This window comes from Elephas maximus, chromosome 4 (assembly GCF_024166365.1).
Source record: "Elephas maximus indicus isolate mEleMax1 chromosome 4, mEleMax1 primary haplotype, whole genome shotgun sequence".
Taxonomy (NCBI): domain Eukaryota; kingdom Metazoa; phylum Chordata; class Mammalia; order Proboscidea; family Elephantidae; genus Elephas; species Elephas maximus.
The window spans coordinates 58,888,794-58,914,906 of NC_064822.1; the positions used below are offsets into that span (position 1 = coordinate 58,888,794).

Here is a 26,113-nt window from a genome sequence, read left to right on the forward strand (position 1 = left end):
AAGAATGTAATCAATGTCACTGATTTGTACATGTAAAAATTGTTGAATTGGTATATTTTTGCTGTGTATATTTTCCAACAACAACAAAAAAATATTTTTAAAAAACACTGGAAGGTTTTAAGAAGGGAAGTAAGGAAATTCTTGTTTTAGAAAGTGGTAGATATGTATCTATACATGTGTCATATAATCTACTATTTTACTTTTTTGTGTTCTGCTTATTTGTAAAAAAAGAAAAAGGTATCAGGGCCACATTTCTGACAGCAGGACTTCTTTTGCCTAACGGCAGATTGCATGTGGGTGTGGCACCAGAAGTCTTCACTTCATTCCCTCAGCCCAGAATTTTCCCCTTATCTAGGTGCTAGAACTGAGCTCTTAACTAAGATTGTGCTAGAAAGCTCCCCATTAGTGCCCCCTTCTTCCACATTAAGGCAGTGGCTCTCAAACTATATTGGCCATGATTCATTTGTTAGTTGCCATTGAGTCAGATTCAACTCGTGGCAACCTTACATATGACAGAACGAAATGTTGCCTGGTCCTGCACCATCTTCATTTTTCAGCACTGTATTGGACAGTACAGGTAGTCCCTGACTTACAACGTATTCGACTTACAATGAACTGCACTTATGACCATCCTTTTTTTTGTACATCTTATCTTTAGTAATACATACTGCAGTGTTGCAATGTGTAATTTGCTGATGTTATCATACTCAGATATTCATTTGCAGATGTTCAATTTTATGATTTACTGTTCAAAATACTACTGTATAGATTTAGTTTTCTAAGCTAAATCAGGGGCTTTGGTTGCTTGAAAACACGGGCCCAAATGCTGATTGCTAAAGTTGATAGGAAGATTTGAGAAGCAGTGAGCTGTTAAAACCACGAAATATATGAAGAAAAAAGAAAAGGACCATACAGACAACTCTCACTAATTTTGTGTCTAGAAACACCATCCCCATCCCCAGGGCTAATCCAGATGATCCAGAACCTTCCACAAGTGGAGTTATTACCGCAACTGACAAAATGCCAACGTCACCCAACTCTTCTTCCTTGTCAGAGTAAATTTTTATGATTTGTGTGTTTTTTCTATGAATGTATGTATGTATTACAATATATCTGTAAGTTTATGTGTACTGTTTCCAACCCCCAACTGAAGATCTGATTTATAAAGATACTGATAATAAAAAGCAATAATAATGAAAACTAAAAACAAAAAATGAGATATTCAACTTAAGTCAGAACTGACTTATGACAGAGAAGTTGGGGACTACCTGTATGCTGTTGCAACTAATTTTCGAAAGTAGACTGTCAGGCCTTTCTTCCTAGTCTCTTATTCTGGAAGCTCTGCTGGAACCTGTAAACCACGTGTGACTCTATGGGTATTTGAAATGCTAGTGGCATAGCTTCCAGCATCATAGCAACACACAAGGCACCACACTATGCCAAACTGACAGACGAGTGGTGGGTGATTCACTTAGGTGGGCCAAAATACCTACAGTCCCACTCCCACCTCTTCCCACTCTTCAGTAGAAAAAGAACTTGGTGATAGCAATGGAATATCATGCATTCATAAATTCAGGGGTGAGCTGTGTATAAATCTGCCTGAAAACTGTAGTTATGGATGATCCCTATTTGCAACACAATGTATAAGCTTCTCACCAGTCGATTCTGACTCATAGCGACCCTATAGGACAGAATAGAACTGCCCCATAGAGTTTCCAAGGAGTGCCTGGTAGATTTGAACTGCTGACCTCTTGGTTAGCAGCCGTAGCACTTAACCACTACACCACCAGGGTTTCCAGTTGGTTAATTAGGGGCCCCAAAATACCACTGGTTCAACGATGCATCTCTACATGTCAACTTACAGCAACCAATCTGACGATGATGTAGCTAAGCAAACGGCAATTTATGATTGAAAAGGAAGAACAGCAGCAGACAAAAAAAATCCACCAGCTGTACTGATAAGAAAAAACACCCTTCCTGAAGATATCAATGGGAAATCTGCAATGCTTCCTTGCAGTCAGACACTGATAAAATACCCCAGAGCCAAAGTGTGGACTCTAAATACCATTTTCCACTAGGAGAACCAGAGCTCTTTGAAGAAACAGTTAGTTCCAGGCCTGGGTCAGGAAACATACAAGATGAGTTGGGATCCTCTTGCTATACTGCATAGCAAGGAAGCTATTGAAGACTGCTAGGGTCATGTTAAAAGGATTCAGGAGCCAACTTGAAGAGGCACTCTTTGACCAACGGTGGGATAAAGCATAAATAAGAATAATAGTTTTAATTGGTTAAAACACATCAAATATTTTAAAATTCAAATTTAAATGATACTAAAGAAATAACCCTCATTGGTTACCTTTGACGGATACTAGGAAATAATTCATTACTTTGAAAACTGGTATCTTTCATCTGTGAGCTATAGCTCAAGGTAACCAGTCTATAAAGGTAACTTGCCTTTATAGAAGAATTCCACCTAAGAATGAATAAAGAATGACAGAATTACAATGTCACCATTTTTCATAAATAAATAGAGGTATATTTATTCACGGAATACTACATAACAATGAAAAAGAATGGTCTTGAGCTATATATAACAATTTTAAAAATTAAATTTATAGTTAAAAACCCTCCAAAAAGAAATCTCCAGCTCAAGATGGTTTCAATGAATTCTACCAAACACTTAAAGAAGAAATAACATCAATTTTACTCAATTTCTTCCATGAAATAGAAGAGGGAACACTTCCCAACTCATTTATCTGATACCAAAAACAGCAAAAAAAGAAAGCTACAAATCAATACCCCTCATGAACATAGACACAAAAATCCTCAACAAAATATTACCACACCAAATGCAGCAAGATATAAAAAGAAAAACACACAACAACCAAGTGGGATTTATCTTGGGAATGCAAGACTGCTTCAACATGATCCACCATGTTAATAAAACAAAAAAAACAAACTTGTTGCTGTCGGCTCAATTCCAACTCATAGCGACCCTACAGGGCAGAGTAGAACTGCCCCACAGGGTTTCCAAGGACCGCGTGGTGGATTCAGACTGGTGACCTTTTGGTTAACAGTCGTAGCTCTTAACCACCACGCCACCAGGGTTTCCACCATGTTAATAATCTAAAGAAAATCAACACGATAATATCAATTGATGGAAAAAAAGCATTTTACAGAATTCAACATCTACATTTTTTTAAATTCTCAGTGAACTTCCTAACCTGGTAAATGGCACCTACAAAAAGCCTACAAGCAAACATCATACTTACTGGTGAAAACTGAATGCCTTCCCTCTAAGATCAGGCCAAGAGAAGGATGCCCACTCTCAATACTCCTACTCAACATCATAATGGAAGTACGATAGGCTTGAAAACGAAATAAGAGGTATTCATATTAGAAAGAAATAAAACTTCCCTATTCACAAATGACCTGATTTCCACATAGAAAATTCTAAGGAATCCATAAAAAAATCCTAGAAGTAATAAGTTTAGCAAGGTCGGGAGATACAAGTTCAATATGCAAAACTCCATTGTATTTCTACATACAAGCAATTAATAGTTGGAAATAAAAAAATTAAAATAATTGCATGTATAAGGGCTCCAAAAAATGAAATGCTTAGTTATGAATCTAACAAGACATACACAGGATCTCTATGCTGAAAACTACAAAATGCTGATGAATGAAACCAAAGGAGACCTAAATAAATGAAGACATAACATGTTCAGAGATCAGAAGACTCAACATAGTAAAGATTTCAATTCTTCCCAATTTGATTTATAAATTTAATGTAACTCCAACAAAATTCCAGCAGGATTTTTTGTGTAGCTGTATACAAACTGACTCTAAAATTTATATGCCAAAGTAAAAAGAATAGAGTTGGAGGAATCATACTACATAATTTTAAGACTTACTCTAGAGCTATGTTAATCAAGACAGCGTGGTATTGGTGAAGGGATAGACGCAGAGATCAGTGGAACCAAATAGAGAGCCCAGAAGTAGATTCACACAAATACGGCCAATTGATTTCTGATTAAGGCGATTCAGTGGAGAAAGGGTGGTCTTTTCAACGATGGCTTTCAAATAATTGGACGTTCATATGCAAAAAAAAAATTGAACCTCAACCTAAAGCTCATAAAAAAAAGCTCATACCTTATACAAAATTAATTCAAAATGGATCACAGATTTAAATGTGAAACCATAAAACCTTTAGTTGAAAACATAGAAGAAATATTCAGAACCTAGCTCATAGACATGACACCACAACCATGAGCCACGGAAGAAAAATTGATAAAATGGGCTTTATCAAAATTTTTAACTTTTTCTCTGCAATGGACCCCGTTAAGAAGATGAAAAGACAAACTACAGATTTCAATTGTGTTCGCAGCCGCTGCCACGCCGCCGTCGCTCTCTAAAGCCAGCGCCGCCTCCAGCTCGCCGAGCTCCAGACGGAGGAGAAGAGGGTAAGTGAGGTGGTCTCCATAACGGGGCTCATACATGAGCCTACTGCCTGCAGATCAATCGGTAGTAAAGCACCAGGGAGCAGCAGGCTACAAAAGCCGCTTGCCAGAGTGCGCCCTCTACTGGAGGAGTGAAGAAACCTCATCGTTCCAGGCCTGGTACTGCTGCACTCCGGGAAATGAAACGTTATCAGACGTCCGCTGAACTTGTGATGTGCAAACTTCCCTTCCAATGTCTGGTGCAAGGAATGGCTCAGGACTTCAAAATAGATGTGGTTCCCAGAGCGCAGCTATTGGTGCTTTCCCGGAGGCAAGTGAGGCCTATCTGGTTGGCCTTTTTGAAGACAGCAAGCTGTGTGCTATCCATGCCAATCGTGTAACAGTTATGCCAAAAGACACGCAGCTAGCACACCGCATACGTGGAGAAGGTGCTTAAGAACCCACAATGATGGGAAATATTTCATTCTTTTAAAAAAAAAAATCGCCCTATTATTGGTAGCTCTGAACATTAGATATTTTTTTTCCATGGGATCAAAAGGTATCTAAGTATATGACTGCGAATGGAAAAAACAGGGGATGGAAATCAGCTACTGGCTGTTTTTCCATTTTCATTTGTGTGTGAAATTTTAATATAATTGTGGGGACATAAAGCATTAATGCAAGTCAAAATATTTCAGTGAACAAGTTTCAGCAGTTCAACTTTATAACAATTATAAATAAACCTGCTAAATTTTTCTGAACAATGCCAGCATTTGGATTTTTTTTTAAACGAGTAAATTTCTTATTGACAGCAACTGAATGGTGTTTGTAGCATTCTTATCATACAGTAGATCCCATCCGTTCACTCTACTTTTCTGAGTTGTCCTACACACAAGTACATGTTTTTAATGTTGTCTGCCTTCTGTGCTGTTCCTGTAAGTTTGCTATTAAAATACATTAAACTATGAAAAAAAGAAAAGACAAGACAAACTACAGACTGGGCAAAAGTATTTGCAAACCACATATCAGACAAAGAACTTATATCTAGGATACGTAAAGAACTCTCAAAACTCAACAGTAAAAAATAATCCAATTAGAAAGTGGGCAAAAGACATAAACAGACATTTCACTGAAGAAAAGATATGGACAGCAAATATGCACATGAAGATATGTTCAACATCATTAGCCATTGGGAAAATGCAAATTAAAATCACAATGAGATATCACTACACACCTGTTAGAATGGCTAAAATAAAGGATGCAAAGAAACTGGATATCTCATACATTTATCCATTGCTGGTGCAGATGTGAAATGGTACAGCCACTCTGGAAAACAGTTTGGCAGTTTCTTATAAAATTTAACATGCACTTACTATCTGACTCAGCAGTTGCATTCTTGGGTATTTATCTTAAGGAAAAGAAAACTTATGCTCACACAAAAATCTGTACATGAATGTTCATAGGCGCTTTATTCATAATAGCCAAAAACTGAAAATAACCCAGATATCCTTAAATGGGTAAATGGTTAAACTCTGGTATATCAATACAGTAGAATATTACTCAGCAATAAAAAGAAGCAAACTACTGATACACACAACGAGTTGGATCATTGGAACAATCCAACAATGCAATGCTTGAAACAACTAAGCATTTAGCTTAGTGAAAAAAAGCCTGTCTCAAAAAAGGTTGCATACTGTCATAGACTGAATTATGTCCCCCCCAAAAATGTGTTTATCAATTTGCCTGGGCCATGATTCCCAGTATTGTATGGTTGTCCTCCATTTTGTGATTGTAATTTTATGTTAAAGAGGCTAAGGTCGCATCCCAGATCCAATGTAAAGGGAGTTTCCCTGGGGTGTGGCCTGCACCACCTTTCATCTTACAAGAGATAAAAGGAAAGCGAAGCAAGCAGAGAGTGAGGGGACCTCATACTACCAAGAAAGCAGTGCCAGGAGCAGAGCATGTCCTCTGGACCTGGGGTTCCTGCACTGAGATCCTCCCAGGGAAGGACTGGTGACAAGGACCTTCCTCCAGAGCTGATGGACAGAGAAAGCCTCCCCTTGGAGCCGGCACCCTAAATTTGGACTTGTAGCCTACTAGACTGTGACAGAATAAATTTCTCTTTGTTAAAGCCATCTACTTGTGGTATTTCTGTTATAGCAGCACTAGATGACTAAGACACATGCTGTATGACTTTTTGTATATATAAAAAAAACCAACATCCTCAAAATGACAAAACTATACAGATAAAGATCATACTAGTGGTTGCCAAGGAAGGACAAAGTTGTGTGTGTGTGGAAGGGAGTGACTATACAGGGGTAATACAAGGGAGTTCCTCTGTGGTGATGGAACAGTTCTATATCATGGTAGTGAAGGTGGTGGTGGTGGGGATGGTTACACGAATCTCTACCTGATGTCCATTTGCATAGAACGCACACACAAATGAGTGCATGTCAAAACTGGTGAGAACTGAATAAGGTCTGTAGTCTAAATAACATCATTGCGCCAACATCAATTCTCTGGTTTTGATACTGTATCACAGTTATTTAAGATGCCACCATTACGGGAAACTGGGTGATGCATTCAAGGGGCTCTCTGTACTATTTTTGCAACTCCCTGTGAATCTACAGTCATTTAAAAATAAAAAGTTAAAAACTAGCAGCAAAAATGTTGAAAACAGCCCAAATGTCCATCAGTAGAGGACTTATCTGAATTATAGTGTTGGCAAACAATATTGAATATACCGTGGACTGCCAGAAAAATGAACAAATCTGTCTCGGGAGAAATACAGCCAGAATGCTCCTTAGAATCAAGGATGGTGAGACTTTGTCTCACATAATTTGGTCATGTTATCAAGAGGGACCAGTCCCTGGAGAACGACATCATGCTTGGTAAAGTAGACGGTAAGCCAAAAAGAGGAAGACCATCAACAAGATGGATTGACACAGTGGCTGCAACAATGGGCTCAAGCATAACAAGTATTGTGAGGATGGTGTGGGACCAGGCAGTGTTTCATTCTGTTGTACATAGGGTAGCTATGAGTCCAGACTGACTTGACAGCACCTAACAACAACACGATAGTACATCCACATAATTTAGAAGTATGCAACCAAAAAGAAAACAACAATAATAAGGAATATATCTATGAACTGATGTGGATAAATGAAGAAAGTAAGGTCCGGAGCTCTGAAAAGAATGTGTTACTTACTGTGTAAGAAAGAAAGGGAAATAACATACCATAAACACATATTTGCTTATTTTCGCAATAAGAAAACCAGAAGGACAAACCAGAAGCTAATGAAAACGGTTATCTATAGGAGGTGAGTCAGAATGAGGTTAAGAGGGCAAGGATGGAGCAAGACTTCTCTGCATATAACTTTATACAGTTTTAAGTTTTGTAAATTGTTATATAATAAAAATCTTTAACTAAATAAAAAGAAAGGAAACCCGATTCAGCCTGTGAGGAGACGCGGGTGCTGTTGGGCTAGTCCTGCTCTGAGCAAACATGAATGCTGGAGTTGCCCACAGCAAGGTGAATCCAAACACCCATGTATGAACAGCCGTGGGAGTTGGCATCGCTTCATGTTGTCTTACTCAGCATTCCCTTCTTCAGTGTTCCTGTTGCTTGGACCTTAACAAATACGTAGAACTTGGGGATGTATGTATTTTTGCATGCAGTGAAAGGAACGCCTTTTGGAACTCCTGACCAGGGTAAAGCAAGACGCCTAACTCATTGGAAACAACTCACCTATAGAGTAGAGTTTATATCTTCATGGAAGTTTTTCATAATTTGTCCAGTGATTCTGTATTTCCTGGAAAGTTTCTATTTGAAGTATGATCCAACTCATTTTACCCTAAAAACAGCTTCTCTCCTAAGTGTGCTAATTCCCAAAATGCCACAACTACATGGTGTTCAGACCTTTGGAATTAATAAGTATTGAAATGTTCTGAAACCAAACAAAAATTTTTACAGCTGCTCAGTTTCCTGTAAGGAAGGAGTAGTTGGTACACTACACCGTCTCCGTGAGTGTGTGAAATGAGAGGTGTTTACACTGGAGGGCTAATTGCTGGTTCTAAATATGCTGTTTTGGAGTGTAGATTTTTACTAGAAGATGCCTCTGTTTAATGCATCTGGTGTATTTCTGAAGAGAGGTTTTACAGGCGGGCCGGGCAGGCCCAGCTCCTAAGTTAAATGGCCATACAGTGAGGGCTTCATAGACAACCCAAGGTAAAAAGAGATCTGTAAGAGACTAGCTTAGTTTATAATGAATGGGCGTTGTGTTAGGAGAAGAAAATTTCCATTCAGTCACGGTCATTTTAAACAGACTTACATGTAAACCATAATCTCTTTAAAAGTTTATTACAGATTGTTTTTATTACCATCCATATTCCTACCTTCTTGTTTTATACAAGCCAACTTCTACCTATTTTATGAGCATATGTTTATGGTTTTGTTGGCTCAAAATTTTGCATTGATAGACAAGGTTATTTTTTACATTTATTAAGTTACTGAGCTCATGAAGCTCCACCTTCATGACTGATTGGTGATAGAAGATAACCAGGCATCTTACAAACAGCTGCTGAGTCAGACTGCTAATTTTGGAACAAACTAGGTTTTGCTGCCTTTCTGGGCATGAGGCTGCTAAAGCAATTAAGAAAATAATTTATTTCAAGCAGTTAAAGTGTAGAGTAATTTAAAGTTCTCTGCTTATTTGGTTGAGCAACTTAACTGCTAAAGTCTGCCATTCTTCAGAAAAGAAAATACAACACAGACAGCTGTATAGCCAGCCTGTGGTCTGGCAGAAAGAGCTTCTCTAGCATTAGTACCAAAATAAGTAATGGAGCCTTTCGTAGCTGGGCTGCAGTCAAAGATGACATCATTTTTTCTTAGTCTCCCTACTTTCAGTCCCCATATTTTGTCCATTAATGTTTTTGGCCTTTCAAGAACATGGATTTTAGCATACCAAAAAACCAAAACCAAACCCATTGCCATCAAGTCAATTCCAACTCATAGTGACCCTATATGACAGAGTAGAACTATCCCATAGGGTTTCCAAGGAGCGGCTGGAGGATTTGAACTGCCGACCTTCTGGTTAGCAGGCAAACCCTTTAACGATTGCACCACCAGGGCTCCGGATTTTAATATAGATAACCCCAGATGGTAATTATTTCCAAAGCAGCAACCATATTGAAATTCTTGTGACTTGGGCAAGCTTCCTATAGTTGCTGATTTTAATTGCAAGAAATAACCATATACTACTTGGAGAAGTGAACATGTCCAAAAAAAGCCAGTTCTGTTATGGGATGAAACTGAAGAACTCAGTAATACTTGTAAACAAAACAGAGTGAAAAGAGGTCTAGAACGACTTAAAAATCAATTTGTTTCAATAAAATGACTTGAGGGGTTAATGATCATTGTTTCGTATTTCAAAAGTATTGAGTTTAGAAATCGGATGGATGATACTGCCTTTGTATGTTTGTCTTTACCCATGTATTTTGAAATAACTGGTATTCTATACTTTTAATAAAAATTTTCCTTGGTGTACAATTAAAAAAAAAAGAAAGGAAACCCTAAATTTTAACACAAACAGAAATAAACAAATTGTATCAAACTGATAATATAATCACACGGAAAGTATTATTTCAAATAAATTTTTAACACAATACTCTAACTACTTAAAAAAAGAAACTCATTGCCATCAAGTTGATTCTGACTCATAGCAACCCTATAGGACAGAGTACAACTGCAGCATAGGGTTTCCAAGGAGCAGCTGGTGGATTCAAACTGCTGACCTTTTGGTTAGCAGCCAAGCTCTTAACTACTGCAGCACCAGGGCTCCTTACTGGCCTACATCCTAGCAGCAAAAAGAACAAACGACAAAGAAATCTTAAACTTCATGAGGTAATTGGGGAATAGGCTATTTAGAAAAGGCCAAAGCATCACATTGATACTAGCACAAAGTAAAGAACTTCATCAAATCATTAAAAAAGACAACTCAATTTAAAAATGGGCAAATTATTTGAACCTGTACTTCAGCCCTTTGAGCTAAGCACTTTATAAACATCAACTCATTTAATCATCAAATGGCTATATGAACTAGCTACTATTATCACCCCTATTTTCCTGGAGAAAATTGGGGCTTAAGGAAGTTAAGCAATTGCTCTAGGCCACAGAGCTAATGGCAGAGCCAGGACCTAGAACCAGACAGTATATGGAAGTCCTGAGCCCATGCTTTTAACAACTCTGAAGGAGTAGAGAGGAGGTACCCATCAAAGGGAAGACCAATGTTATTTGGATCCTAGCCCTGATCACACTACACTAAAAGCTCTGCACCCAACCTTCATCCTTAGATCCTCTGATCTTGCCCCCCCAATTTCTGTTTCCAATTTTCAGGGGTTCCTTCTCACTGACCTCTAAGCAATTCTGGATCCGTTGCGGCATCTCAATAGTAAGTGCTTCCATTAGCTTTAGAAGAGATTGCAGGGTGTCCCTGAACAGATCCTGAGGAGAGAATATTCAAAGTATTGCTGAGATATCAGCCCCATCCCTCCTTCTAAACTCAGAACTCTGGCTCCCCTAGGAAACCTCTCTTGCTAAAGCCTACCCACCAGTTTTCCCCAACATTTCCAAGCACCACTTGCCCACTATTACTAACTTGAATGAATTCCTCTGTTGTTTTCACAAGAGCACATGTCTGCTTGGTGTGCAGTGTGTCCTAGCAGACTAGGAGTTCTGTGACAACATAGCTTCTCCCCACCTTCTCCACTTCCTACCCTGTGCTCATTCTAGGGCACTGCTCCCAGTGGGTGTTCCTTCAGATAACAGCAATGACTGGGAGGCTGATGGGTTATGGGGAGGGAAGATGGCATGGCCTGGCAGTCTGTAGGATAACTGATTCCCAAGAGTAGATTTCTCCCTTTCACTCTTTAGTGAACAAGTAGGCTTGCCCAGCAATAGTAAGTTTCTGCTTATAAGCCAAAACCTTATAAAGAAAGCAGGTGATCTGCCTGGACGGGCTCCTACAAAGTAGGGGCATTCTGGGAGAACCAAGGCAGCACTTGTGGTAGTTCTGGGGCTCCAAAACTGACAAGGAAGGGAAAACAAGAGAAGATGAGGGGAAAAAAAAAAAAGCAGCTTTCCCTGAAATAAAGTACTCAAAAGAAATCTACCTCCAGAGAAAAGCTATTCTTTCTGGGGCAGTTGTGGGGTTCCCAGCCTCTCCCCAGCATGGGGAGGCCCTAGCAAAATGCCCTGCCCACCCTAACCAGAACTATACTGAGGGAGGTCTCATGGGGACAAAAATGGGAAACCCACTTCTCTTCTCTGTATGTACCAGCCCTTCCTTTATAACATAAATAAGCTGACAAATACGGGTCACCAGACATCTGAGGAAAACCACAGCATGGAAAATAAAGCCCAAGATAAACAAATGGATCAGCTAACTCTAAAGAAAGCCAAATTAATTCAGCAAGTAGTAGAAAACTTTATTTTTAAAGAGTTCTTATTAATATACTCAAAGAAATTGAAGAGATTATGGCATCAATAAAACAAGAATAACCAGCCGAGATAAAGGAGCAATCAGAGAATATGAAAGAGTTCCTAGGAATTAAACATATGAATGCAAATCTAGAATTTTAATCCCTCTTCCCTCCCTCAAGGAAAATGAACTCTGTAGAAAACGGACCTAGCTCTCTCGCTCTTACACTTCCTGAATTTATTTCCTCATGAAATCATGTTTGAACCTTCCAGCCCGGTTTCAATTGTACAACAGTTATGAAGGGAAAGATGGAATGTCCACATTTGTACGAAAGGGGTGGAAGTCGTAACCAATGAGTGACTCCCACGAAGAAAGAAAAATCTCATGAATAGAGTTCAGGCTGCACGACCTAGCAACCTTCCTTCCAATAACTAAGTTTTTATTAAAGAAGGTGAAAGATTTTTACACAAAACTGTGCAACCTATTCTACTCAAAAATAAAAACAGAAGAGACAACCATCCGAGTTCATTACCACGTTGGCCTGGGCATCTTTGGGATTGGATGCCTCTTTCTGCATAACTTCTATGGATGGCAGGCAGAGTATACTCTTGTAGCATGTTCGAAGCAGCTCTGATCTTTCTTCCGGCTGTAAGAGGGGCTTGAACTGCCTAAGATCCAGGGAGAAGCAGAAGTGTAACCAGTGAGTGGTGGCCAGGAATAACAGCTGAGGAAGGGAAGGTGAGAGGGTAGAGAGAGTGGAGGAAGAGGGGGAGGTGGGAGCAAGGAAGAGGGAAATACCAGAAGAAAAGGTAATTAGAAAAGGGAAGAAACAGAAAGAAGTGAAAAGGACCAGGAGGATGGAAAGAAAGGGACAAAGAGTAAGAAAGGAGGCACGGCTATCATAGGCAAGAGTGCCTAATATTTGGGGATGATATACTATTTTTGGTTCCCCAAAGGTTTGAGGAAATGTTGGGGCCAGTGATAGAGATGGAGGCATTTATTAAGGACAACCCTGAAAGCAGATGGAAGCCTGGGACCACAGTGACAAGTACTGGTGAAGCAGGAAAGGCAGTTTCTGCCAGGTGCTCCAAAAATGCCACCCAACAAAGCTTGACCATAGGAAGTGGCAGACATTGTCCAATAGATGTCCACTACTTCCTGGGGACCCCTACTTTATTTATTTTTTTTTTATAGGCAGAAGTAAAAGATTTAGGAAGGGACTAGGGAATAAAGAGTGAAATAAAGCCAGAGCAAGAAAGATAGAGTAGATGCCCGATTGTTACTTGAAATCAGTGACGATGTTCATTGCCTTCTGCCTAATAGAGCTGGAGATGGAGTTCAATGGCTCCTCGCTGATCAGGGCCTGTGACCCCCCACCCCAGAGACCAAGAGGATCATGAATTTGTTTTTTCCTTGCCTTCCTTCCCCTCCTGCCACCCCAGGCCATATTCACAACAAGGTAGCTTGTAGAATCTTCAGGGATTTCCAAAGACTGGACTCTTAAGGACAGCACCTCTCTCCTATTCCCAACCATACCTGCCCCACAGCACTCACCCCTACCTTGAGGACAGGAAAGGGAAAACTAAGGTAGGAAACAGAAACTGGAACATCTGGACTTCTGTCCTCCAGGCCTAGCCTAGGAGCCCTCAAATGGTTTCAGTGATAACCCATCCTCCCTCATCTCTTCATCTATCCCTCCATCCTCCTCAGTGTTACTTACTGTCATGAAGATTACAATTTCTACTTTCTGGGGTAACTGGTATTGCCTGGTGATAGACAGGTTGCTCAGGATCTGTGTCAGCTTGCCCAGTGAGTTCAGGTAATCCAGCTTCAGGTCCTTATCCTGAACCGACAAGTATGCTCAGAGACCTCCCAGGGTAGCAATAACCCTGGAGCCAAGGAAACCTACCTACACATGATCTGGGGAGTGGGAGCTGAGCATCCTATAACCTTTCCTAGGTTGAGTTCCTGCACCTTCCAACTGAGGGCAGCTAATGAAGGGGAAAGCCTGTGGTATCTGTGAAGGGCGAAGGTCACCAACCCCATTCTCGGCCTCCCTCTTCATATAACTCTTGAATTAGGCTATGTCTAGCTTCTTCGTCTCTCAAGATACTGTCTTTCCACTGACTAAGTTCTATCTAAGGATGTATAGTTGGGTGGTAGGTTGGTAAATGGACAGAGAATGGAAGTGCTTGTTCTCCTTACCCTATGGACACCCATGTGTTGGGGATACTTGTCAGATGGGCCATCCCTGGGCAAATAGCAAAGGCAGAAATGTTGTTTGAGGTTCCCTGTACCTCCCCTGGAGTCCCTGGGTGGCGCAAATGGTTAAGCGCCTGACTACTAGCTGAAAAATTGGCAGTTTGTGCCCACCCACAGTCTCCCTGGAAGACAGGCCTGGCAATCTGCTTCCTAGAGGTCACAGTCTTGAAAACCCTATGGAGCAGTTCTACTCTGCACACATGGGGTCATTATGAATTAGAATCAATTTAATGATTTTTTTTAACAACAGCTACCTCCCCTGGCTGTTTTATCTCCCTTTATAGGAAAGGGCAGTAAAGAACCCAAAGATATTTCACAAAGCATGTTAAAAGGGAGGAAGACACTTTTCAGCAAACCTAAAATTACTGCTGTCTCCTCTGGCCAGTTTGAGTTTCATATTATCAGGATTAAGCAGCAGGGTTGAAATGGAGGAGAGGGAGTTAATGGTGGGTCCCCACCCCCTGAGTCCATTCAGGGCCTGCACTTCTTCCTGTGAGGGGAAGAGAGGAGGAGTGCAGGGATGGGGTGCTGGAGGAGCAGCGTAAGTAGGAAGTACCTTTTCCACAGTGCAGTTGCGGTAGTGTTGCAGGACTAAGGTCAGGATGGCATCTAAATGTGTGAAGATGGATGCCTTTGTCTCTAAAATAATCTTGCTATAGCTTAAGTAGATGGTGTTACAGACCAGCCCCCATTCCCTTTGCTGATGCTCCTGTAGGAAGAAGGGGGAAACTTGCCTTCTTTTCCTCACCGTATCCTCTTTGCCTGATAGGGAAACTGAGGTTCACAGAGGAAAAGATAGCCTAGAGGATATGGAAGGGAAGATGGGGCTATGGAACAGTGAACAGCTGGCATAGTAGAGCTGTGACGGGGGGAGGGAGGGAACTGGTGATGCCAAGGCCTGAAGCAGCGACATGAGGGAGTAAGGGAAAGGAAGGGGGCCTTGAAACTTCCCCAGGGTTGATCAGAGGGCAAGAGGAGGCGTTACAGATGAGTCATAAGGCCTCAGAAAAATGGGGAGGTTGCAGTGATGGGGATGCCTTGGAAGGCTTTGTGTGGGAGACTGACACAGCCCTCAGGAATGCCATCACCTTCATCAGCTTGAGGATGGATGATGTGTGCTTGTTGGTGAGTATAGTACCATACTCTTGCAGTTCATCCAGGGTTATCGTCAGATGTCTCAGGGACACGATGCTGAGTGCCACAGCAATGCCCTGGAACAGGGAGAGCCCCAACCCCATGCCATTGCTCAGAGAGAGCCAATCACCTGCTATGCACCCCTCTCCTGGAACCAGGGATTTAGAGAGGAACAGAGAGAAAAGGGATATTTGGTCCCCCAGACCTGAACTGTTTAAAATCCACACGGAGAACCAAACATCCTTCCAAAAAGTAATTTAAGAAGAAAATTAATCCAGATAATGAAAAATTAGAGTCACAAAACTACAAAATTCTTGGGATTATCAAATCCTACATTGTAAAATAGAGAATGCCTATATGCACTAGGAGTTCAGAGAAGGATTGTTCTGAGGTGGGAATGGCAAGGAAGAACAAATTCAAGGCACATACGGACAGGATTCGGTGGCTAATGAGAGAGGAGAGGAGACGGGAAAGAGGGAAGATGTACAGACATTGCCCATAGCTCTAGTGTAGAAGAACAGGTCTAGTCTCACCAAAATGGACAAGTTGAAAAGGGAGACTGTCTGAGGCTGCGGAGAGGGGAAGGGTGGGTCCCTGGATGTGCTATATGTGGTATAATGGCAGGACAACTCACTTAGTCATCTAGTGCTGCTGTAAAAAAAAAACAGAAATACTGCAAGTGGATGGCTTTAACGAATGGAAGTTTATTCTCTCACAGTCTAGGAGGCTAGAAGTCCTAATTCAGGGCACCAGCTCTAGGAGAAGCCCTTCTCTGTTTGTCAGCTCTGGAGGAAGGTCCTTGTCATCAATCTTTCCCCAGGTCTAGGAGCTTCTCAGTGCAGGGATCCCAGGTCCAAAGGATATACTCCTCTCCTGGCTCTTCATTCTTGGTAGTAGGAGGTCCCACTCCTCTCTGCTCACTTTTCTCTTTTATATCTCAAAAGAGATTGACTCAAGATACAACCTAATTCTATAGATTGAGTCCTGCCTCATTAAGATAACTGCTATTATCTAATCCTGCCTCATTAACATCACAGAGGTTAGAATTTACAACACATAGATAATCGCATCAGATCACAAAATGGTAGACAACCACAAAATGCAGGGAATCATGGCCTAGGTAAATTGATACCAATTTTGGGGGGATACAATTCAATCTATAACAACTAAGTAGAAATGTTGGCAGTTTGCTGATGAGCCTGAATTTGGGGGCTAAGAGTGTAGATCTTGGAATCAACAGCCTAGTGGGAGCTGGAAGAGCAAAGAGAAGCTTGAGGATTCTATAGGCCCTGCCAGGAACAGTCTTTAGCTTAAATCCCTTCACTTAATAGTAGGCTCTCCTGACTTAAATGTTTGTCAGCCAAACCAATCCCTAGAGCTCGCTCAACAAGGAAAACTGGGCACAGAGGTAAAGGAACACCCAAAACAGAGATGCAGGGGCCAACAGTTTGCCAACCAGCTCCTTTGCAATCATTCCTGAAGGAGGGGCCGCCATTAAGATGGTTTGCAGCAAAAGGAGGCAGAGTAGAGTGGAACTGGGGACAGTTCCTCAAGAAGGGATGAAGGATTAATGGGACTTGTACACTCTTGGCCTGCAAATAGATAAAGGTAAATCTTTGCCTAGCTAAAAAGCAGGGGGAGTTCTTCAGAAGGGAGTTCTACTCTGTCCCTCTTCTCATGCCCTCCCTTAGCCATGGGCTTCCACTCATCATGGTCATCATCATCATCATAACTTACCCATACTAGTGCTTAATTTGTGCCAGCCTTACACATTTTTTTTTTTTCACACATATTATCTCATTGATCCTTACACTATAGCTTTGAGGTTGATATTATCATCCACATTTTACAGACAGGGAAAATACAACAGTCCTCAAATCTAGATCTCCACCCCATGTATGAGTCCTAGATCCACATGGTACTGGACATCTCCACTTGCTCCCCCAGAAGCAGCTCAAACTCTCCATGTCCAAAGTCGAATGCATCATCTTACTCTTCCCTTTCCCCATAGATTCCCCATCTCAGCAAAGAGTATGATTATCCTAACTGAGCACACCAGACCCAGGAACCATCCTGTATGTCCTTCCTCATTATCTTCCTTCCCATATCCAGTCTGTCCCCAGGTGCTGGCAGAGGGGTTGCTCTCATAGAACTCTGCATTCCAGTCAAACCAGACCACTGACTGTTTTCAAGACATGCCCCCAAAGTTCTTCCTCCTGCATCTTGGCTCAGAATGTTATGTCAAGTTGGAGTACTTGCTCCTCCCCTTCTCCTAAGCTAGCACCAACTACCTCAAGTCCCAACCACCCCAAGCACCCACTATGTGTCTCAGTGTCCACTCATGTAGCCTTTAGTAAGATTATTTTGTCTACTTAACTATTTTCTTCCTGTATGTGTTTTATCTCCCCAGTGATACTGTCTGTAACTTGAGCCCAAGGGGAAAGTTTTTTTTTTATTTACTTGGTGTTAAGGATCGACTTGTATCCCCCCAAAATACGTGACAACTTGGCTAGGCCATGATTCCCAGTATTGTGTGTTTGTCCTCCATTTTGTGATTTGATGTAAGTATCCTATGTGTTATAAATCCTAACTTTTATGATGTTAATGGAGTCCTGGCAGCGCAGGAGTTAAGAGTTTGGCTGCTAACTAAAAGGTCAGCAGTTTGAATCCACTAACCGCTCCTTGGAAACCCTATGGGCCAGTTGTACTCTGTCTATAGGGTCACTATGAGTCGAAATCAGCTCAAAGGCAATGGGTTTTTTTTTTTCATGATGTTAATGAGGCAGGATTAGAGGCAATTATGTTAATGAGGCAGGATATAGTCTACAGGATTAGGTTGTATCTTGAGTCAATCTCTTGAAATAAAGAAGAGAGACGCAAGCAGGGAGAGAGAAGGACCTCATTACGACCAAACAAGAAGAGCCAGGAATGGAGCATGCTGAGAAACTCCTAGACCCAAGGGAAGATTGATTGATGACAAGGACCTTCCCCTAGACCCAACAGGGAGGCAACATCTTCCCCTGGAGCTAGTGCCCTGAATTCAGACTTCTAGCCTCCTAGGCTGTGAGAGAATAAATTTCTGTTTGTTAAAGCCATCCACTTGTGGGATTTCTGTATAGCAGCACTAGGTAACTAAGACCCTTGGGCTTAGTAAACACTTGATGGTGGCCATGGTGCGGATAGATGCTGTGAGAATCTGGCAGAAGAGGGGCTCAGAGTGGGAAAGTATGAGGACATTGACACCAACTCCACCAGTAATCGACACTTAGAGAACCCTTATGTGCCAGGCATTGTTCTACCAAAAATACATAACCTGGATCTAATCATGAGGAAACTTGAGTCCAAGCAAATATGAGGGACATTCTACAAAATAAATGGTTTGTGCTCTTTTAAAATGTCAAGATCATGAATGATAAAAGACTGAGGAATTGTCCCAGATTAAAGGATATTCAAGAGAAATGACAACTAAATGGACTGTTTGATCCTGAATTAGATCCCTGGACCAGAAAAAAAAAATTTTTTTTTCTTTTGCTGTAAAGAGCATTGGTGAAACAACTGGTGGATTTTGAAGGACAATGTGAATTTCCTGATTCTGACCATTGTACTGTTGTCATGTAAGAGAACATCCTTATTTTTAGGAAATGCACGCTGAAATATTCAGGGGTAAATGGGCATCATGGCTGTAATTTCCCAAAATGATTCAGAAAATACCATCACAATATGTATATACATGGAGAGAATGGAAAAGCAAGCTGGGCAAAATGTTAACATTTTTGGAATGTGGGAGAAGGGTATACAGAAATTCTTTGTACATTTTTCTGATAGGGGTATACAACTCTTCTTTAAGTGTGAAAATATTTCAAAATAAAAAGGTTTTAAGAGAGCATCCTCTGAGATAGGTACCATAGCCTCATTCTACAGAAGAGGGAACTGAGGCACAGGAAGAAATGTTCAGTAGCTTGCCCAGGACACACACCTGTTAGGTGGCAGAGCTAGGATTCAAACCCTGGTGGTCTAGCTTGAAAGGTCCAAGCTTCTCCCCACCTTGCTATCCTGTCTCTCGAACTAATCTCCCTTCCCCCACTTTGCTAGGGCCCTCAGCCTCACCTCCCTATCCAGCAGCTCCTCGTGGGCAGTTTTTAGGATGGAGGAGAGCATTGTCTTCACCAGTTTTGGACTCCTCGAGGTCCGCAGGGTGAAGCCGAAGAATTTATATAGGAAGGCCTACGAGAAGTAGAAGGAGACCTGATGGCGCAACAGTTAAGCACGGGGCTGCTAACCGAAGAGTCAGCAGTTCAGACCCACCCAGTGGCTCTGTGGGAGAAAGACCTGACAATCTGCTTCCATAAAGATTACAGCCAAGAAAACCCTATGGAGTAGCTCTACTCTGTAACACACAGGGTCGCTATGAGTCTTAATAGACTCGACAGTACCCAACAAACAGAGCGGTAGGAACCAGGGCCACGCGCAGCTTGTAATGAGGTTAGGGCAGTCTCGGGGATGGCCATTTCAGAGACTAGTTCTGTAATGTAAATCCCAACTCTTGCATCCTCCACACTGGCTTCTTGGTCTCTGGGCATTCTGACAAGACGACGATCCCACAGGGCTGGGGTTCAAGCTAATGGGAAGAGAAAGCTGCGTTTCTAAACTTCTCAGCCTCTTAGGGTACGGATCATCCTTTAGAAACTTTCCCTGATGCACATCCTTCCCACTCTCACCTAGGACATAAAAACAGTTCCTTAAATTTGCTTAAGCTTTATGGTTGGAAAAGTACTTTTATATAATCCTCATCATCACACCCTCCTCTGAATTTCAATGGCCTTTATTCTCATTTGGAGTCCCTGGGAGGGGCAGTTAAGCACTTGGCTGCCAACAAAAAGGTTGTCAGTTCTAGTCCAACCAGAGGCACTTCAGAAGAAAGGCCTGGCAATCTACTTCTGAAAATTTAGCCATTGTAAACCCTATGGAGCACAGTTCTACCAGGACACACGTGGGGTCGCTGTGAGTCAGAATTGATTTCATGGCAACTGATTTTATCCTCGCTAACTACACATTGCACTGTCTAGCTTGTAATACCCGGATTTATGTACTCATCCACTATCTCACCTCAGGGTCTTTGCGTTTCCTACTTTCCCTGTCTGGTACACTCTTCCCCCAATGCTTCAAAAAGCTGCCTCATTCTCTTCTTTCAGATCTTGGCTCAAATATCACCTCCTCAGGGAGCCTCCCTGACCTCCTAAGTTCTCTCTAGCCAGCTCTCACCATCCTGTTTCTTTCCTTCAGAGCCTCATCACCATCACTAATGATCTTGTCCATGTATTTCTTTGGTTAGTTACTCTCTCCAACCCCACATCTTCATCCAGAATAAAGCCCTGGAGCAGTGTCTACCTTGTTCCTCACTCTGCCCCCAGTGCCTAGCACAGTGCCCGACACAGTAGGCGAACTGTTAAATACCTGCTGTTGAATTAATGTCTTATCTGGATTCAATTCACCCCCAAAACCCTCTTTTTATGGGCACCTTTGGCCCCTAGGTGGCATAAGCAGTTAAGCGTTTGGCTACTACCCAGAGGTGCCTCAGAAGAAGGGCCTGACAGTTCGGTTCTGATAAATTCAGCCACTGAAAATCCTACGGAGCACAGCTCTACTTCGACATATGGAGGGGGAAGGGGGTCTCCATGAGTTCGAATCAACTTGATGGCAAACTGGTTTTTTGTTTTCTTTGTTTTATGGCTACTTTGTGCCACCTTATCAGATGCTGTTGGTGCCCTGCCAAGATCCAAAAGTCCTTTCCCTTTTACTAGCTGGAGGCACTAGTATGTCCCCATCGTCAGCCTTCTCCAGACCACTGCCTTTGGGTAATTGGGGCCTCCCTGCCTGGCTCTGCCTGGGAGTTAGAATCTTCTCTCTCACCTCCCCTCCCCACAGCAACCATGGAAGCCTGGAGCCAAACAAAGACAGACAGGTGTGTGTATGGGGTGTAGGTACAAAAGCCCCCTCTCTCCTGCCTCAAAGCAGCATAGACACTGCAGTACAGTTTACACCCAGGGCTCCCATGGGACCAGGCTGAGGCCAGCTTTCCCCAGAAACCCCTTCCTCCCTGAGCTTCGCCCCTTCCCTCTCCTGCTTCCTCTGGCACTACAGCTTCTCCTGACAGTGCTTGCACAAGACCCCCCACCTCAGCCTCCGCTTCTAGGAAACCCAGCCTAAGCACCCACTTCTCTGCCTAGCTGGCAAATTACTACTCACATTTCCAGACTTGTTCACGCCTCTCTAGGGTAGCTAAGTGTCCCAGTTTTCACACGACTGAGGGGTTTCCCAGGAGGCGAGACTTTCAGTGCTAAAACCAGGATGCTCCTGGGCAAACCAAAATGAATGACCACCTGACCTCTGAGAAAGCGTCTCTGTCTCGCCCCAACATGCCAAGTGGATAGGCCCTCTGCACTCCCAAGAGTATGGTGCGCATTTCTACCATGACACATCACACTTATTATAATTGCCCGTTTACTTGTCTATTCACTGGAGCAGACGGTGTTTTCCTGAAGGCAGGGACTGTGTCTTTTGTACCAGTTCTTTGAATCTAGGATAGTGCTGATGTACTGTAGGCACTTAGTCCATAGTTTTAATAACTGAATTAGTGAGGCCAGAATTCCTGCTTGCCTCGCTTTTGTATACCCAAGGTACCATCCTCAAAGATTTTCACATTGAAGATCAAAAACCCTGTTTTCATCAAGTTGATTCTGACACCCATTGACCTATAGGACACAGTAGAACTGCCCCATAAGGTTTCCAAGGAGTGGCTGGTAGATTGGAACTACTGACCTGGTTAGCACCCAGGTTCTTAACCGCTGTCCACCAGGGCTCCTTGCATATAGAGATGCTTCATAAATACTTGTGAATAATTAGAGAGCAAACAATCACTCTTGAAAATTAGGTCCCTTTCCTGGAGAACCCCTAAGGCTAAATAAAGCACTGCCGAATGACAAGAAAATAGGATTAGAAATCAAGAAACCCAGATTCTAGTGTCAGTTCTACTGATAATTTGCTTAAGACTCTAAACCCTTCTGGATTCTGTTTCTTCATCTGCAAAGTAGGAATAGTAACAACTATCAGGTTGTTTAGCCCTTTGAATTTACAAAGCGCTTTCGTGGGTACCCTTTTGTGTGATCCTCGTCAACTCCCCTACGATGCAGAAGTTCTTGTTGCCACTTCCTGAGTGAGGAAACAGAAATCTCAGGGAGGTTAAGACACTTGACCTGGATTCCGCTAGGAGCAAATGGAAAAGCCAGGGTGGGAACCCAGGCCTACACCACCCAAATCTTGAACTCTGTACAGGAAGGGGCCACATCTTACTCAGCTCTGATCCCAACACCAAGCACAGTCCCTAAACCATCATATAAAAACCAGCTGCTATCGAGTAGATTTTGACTCATATGATGACCCCTTGTGTGTCAGAGTAGAACTGTGCTCCATAGGGTTTTCAATGGCTGATTCTTCGAAACTAGATTGCCAGGCCTTTCTTGTGAGGTGCCTCTGGGTGGACTCAAGCCTTCAAACTTTTGGTTAGCAACTGAACACATGCCCTCAAATATTATTTAAATTAACTTTCTTAAATCTGTCACTAACATCAATAATCCTTCCACAACACCCAGGTACCAGCTCTGTTCTATAACAGAATAGCTGGGCGGTTCAATTAAAACAACAGACAGCAAAATGCTTCATAAAACCTAAAATATTAAGTAATTGTAAGACACTATTGATATTGTTGTTCCTGGGCAACCACACACCTCAATTCCCCAGGGCCCAGGAAGGCTAGTTTGCTCTTGCCTCCTAGGCCTGCACTCCGTATTTCTACAACCCTTTCCCATTAGGCTCCTCCACCTCCACCCTGCACCTCAACCTCCCTTTTGCAACCACCACCCCTGGCCACACACAGACATACTTTCACTTCGTCATCATTGCTCATGTAATTTATCTTGTCCAAGATGTCTTTGATAAGTTGTTCCAGCCAGTTGTCATCATTGATGGCCATTAGTGACTGACTTAAAAACTGAATGAGAAGAAAAGGACTATAAGGAACAGTGAAAGGGCGAACTTATTTTACTGTGTAAACTTTCACTGAAAATACAATAAAATATATATATTTTTTAAAAAGTGGAAGGGCTTTTCTATCCAGTGGAACCAGGATAAGAAGGAAGCAAGAGACCAGACTTAATGGCCTGACTGAGACTAGAAGCACCCCAGTGGTCATGATCCCCAGACATTCTGTTGGCCCAAGACAGGAACATTCCCAAAGCCAACTCTTCAGACAGGGATTGGACCGGATAATGGGCTAGAAAATGATACTGGTGAAGAATGAGTTTCTTGGATCAAGTAGATACATGAGACCATGTTGGCATCTTCTGTCTGGAGGGGAGATGAGACGGCAGAGGGGGTCAGAAGCTGGCCAAATGGACACGAAAAGAGAGAGTGGAGGGAAAGAATGAGCTGTCTCATTGCTATATACTCATTAGGAGTATATAGCAAGGTATATATAAATTTTTGTATGAGAGACTGACTTGGTTTGTAAACTTTCACTTAAAGCACAATAAATTAAAAAAAAAAAGAATTTTGAGACTTCCACTAATTAACCCATATGAGGCCATAAGTAGATTTCCAGACCTAAGCATCACAGAAATAATCTAGAAAAAAAAAGAGGAAGCAAGATCCAGGGGACATGGTCTGTAAATACGCAGAAAGCTCTCGAGACATGGGAAAGAGTTGAGATACATGAATGGAGGTTGATCAGGACTAGAGAATGACAATGCAGTGACAATGACAGTAATACAACTAAATGTGTGAGCCCTGTCCGGTTTACAAGGTACTGTCCCATCTTACCCTATTTAATTCTATGAAATAGGCATTTTCATTCCCATTTTACAGATGAAGAAGTTAAGGCCTGGGAAGGCTAAATTACTTACCCAAGGACATACAGCTAGAGCTTTTTCCCTTACTCACCCTGAGGGTAGGGCTTTGCGGGTGTGAAAGATGGGTGATGGCTTAGAATATAGCCAGAGACTCTGATTAGGGACCAGACGTCAAGGGTGCCCTAGAGAAGTTTCCTTGGTCATGGAGTTCCCTTGATCCTGGCCTGGTCTCTGATGTAAGGGGGAGCCCTGTTGGGTGGAGTGAGGTACTTCTTGGGAAGCACTCACCCGAAGCAGGCTGGCCTCCCACTCCTTCTGATTCAGGTTCTTCTCATTGTGACCTGGGAAAGAGGAGAGAGCATGGGGCCCCGCCAAGCCAGAAAGCCCCAGCCAGGGAAGAAAAACAATATTTGAACACTATGCCAGGGGCTGTGGATCCATCATCTCATTTAATTCTTACAACCATCTTACAAGATAACTATTTTACACTCTACATGGGCTCTAAGAGATAAGCAACTTTTCAGAGGTCAAACACACATAGCTGGTCAGTGTCAGAACAAGGAATCAAACTGCAGCTTGTCAGGCTCCAGAGCCCATGGTGCAGAACATGGCCCAAATAAGCAGAGACAAATGGTATTTCAGAGGGACAGAGAGGCTGGTCCCAGTTTTCCTCACCCCAAAAGACTTCATTCTATACCTCGGGACTCCAACTCTTCTGGATTCTGCCCCATTTTCCCAGCTCCATTCCTCCCCTTTCAGCCGATTCCTCACCATCCAGGACCCGCAACATCTGGGGGATCTCCTTCATCCATAGCTGGCCCACATTTGAGTAGATAACGGGGTGCAGGGAGGTGATAGGATGTAGGGCATGCAGGACTCTTAGGGAGCTTTCACCAAGACCCCCTTCTTTGTAGGGCTTCACGGAAAACAACTGAGGAACAAGAGAAGCGAGCAGAGAAAAGGAGGCAGAGAAAGGATTTAAGGGAAGAAAATCAGAACAAACCCACAGAATGACAGAGCTGAAGCTTAGACCCTCCCTGTTCTCTCCCACCTGTTGAACTCCTACATCTGCTCCAAGATGCCCTTGAAACACCACCTCCTCTGTGATGCCTTCCATGACTCTGGAGGCCAAGTTAGCCTATTGCTCTTCTAAGATCCCACTGCATCCTGTATATTCTTCTATTGGTACATTTATTACTGAATTATGGGTGGTTATTCCCATTTTTGTCTCCCCAACAAAAACTGTGAACACCTCAAGGGTAGGACTACACCTTGTCTGTCCTTCAAGTGTTCGTAATGTCTAGCACAGTGCTGGACAAAGAGAGAAATTCAAAATAAACTTGCTAAGAAAATGAGGTCCAGAAAGACATGGTGACAGAGAGAATTCACACTGAAGCCACATAGGAGACAGGCCAGGCCCTCCCCAAGCTCATTGCTTCCCCATGTTCCAGACCCCACCCCTAGGCTTTCAGTTTCTTCCTCCCTCTTTGGCCCAGATCACCTCTTCCTAGGGACCCCATGATCCTTGGCCCTACCTCCTCATTCCAGGTCCAGCATATGCCAGGAATAAAGTAGTATTCAACTATTTGTGGAGCAATCAATTGGATGGATGGATGAAAGGATGAGTGGATAGACAGAGGCACAGTGCTGAGCCCAGCATCACTTACCACAAGATAGGTTAGGAGTTTCTGTGGGGAGATGAACTGGGTGGCTAGGTGAAAGAGAGGATAAGAGAAGACGACAGAGTCAGTGCAAGCTTTCGGTGCCCAACCTCCAGCTCCCACCAGAAGTCCATCATCAGTACTGCAGAGAACAAGCCAAAGCAAACCAGAGAGGGAGCGCCCATGCAATGGGGGTTGTGACATTTTGATTCAGTCTAAAAAAAACAAACCATTAC

The 26,113-nt window shown here is 42.5% G+C and overlaps 1 protein-coding gene and 1 pseudogene across 2 annotated transcripts; one reads left to right on the forward strand and one right to left on the reverse strand.

Annotated features, from left to right (window-relative positions):
• The first annotated feature begins 7,944 nt into the window (after window positions 1–7,944).
• Window positions 7,945–8,380, forward strand: LOC126075065 (ORM1-like protein 1; annotated as a pseudogene).
• A 6,384-nt stretch (window positions 8,381–14,764) lies between these two features.
• On the reverse strand, window positions 14,765–26,099 carry LOC126075061 (maestro heat-like repeat-containing protein family member 1). 2 transcript variants are annotated; one of them, XM_049882208.1, is made up of 6 exons: window positions 25,884–26,099; window positions 24,988–25,147; window positions 24,505–24,557; window positions 23,253–23,360; window positions 19,421–19,537; window positions 14,765–15,390 (listed from the first exon to the last, which is right to left on the reverse strand). In XM_049882208.1, exons 1-6 carry the CDS (start codon window positions 26,079–26,081, stop codon window positions 15,172–15,174), a joined length of 855 nt encoding a protein of 284 aa, XP_049738165.1. In that variant the 5' UTR covers window positions 26,082–26,099; the 3' UTR covers window positions 14,765–15,171. The 2 variants fall into 2 exon arrangements, with proteins under 2 accessions (XP_049738165.1, XP_049738166.1); XM_049882209.1 differs by having other exon boundaries at window positions 24,914–25,950.
• Between the last annotated feature and the right edge of the window lie 14 nt (window positions 26,100–26,113).

Bases quoted from the DNA above. Each gene is read 5' to 3' on its own strand.
- LOC126075061 (XM_049882208.1), bottom strand. From the start codon at position 26,081: ATGTCACAACCCCCATTGCATGGGCGCTCCCTCTCTGGTTTGCTTTGG. The intron at 25,148-25,883 runs GTAAGTGATGCT...CTTGTTCCTCAG, and splicing joins AACTCCTAACCTATCTTGTG to TTGTTTTCCGTGAAGCCCTA. The intron at 23,361-24,504 runs GTGAGTGCTTCC...CTTCTCATTCAG, and splicing joins GGGAGGCCAGCCTGCTTCGG to TTTTTAAGTCAGTCACTAAT.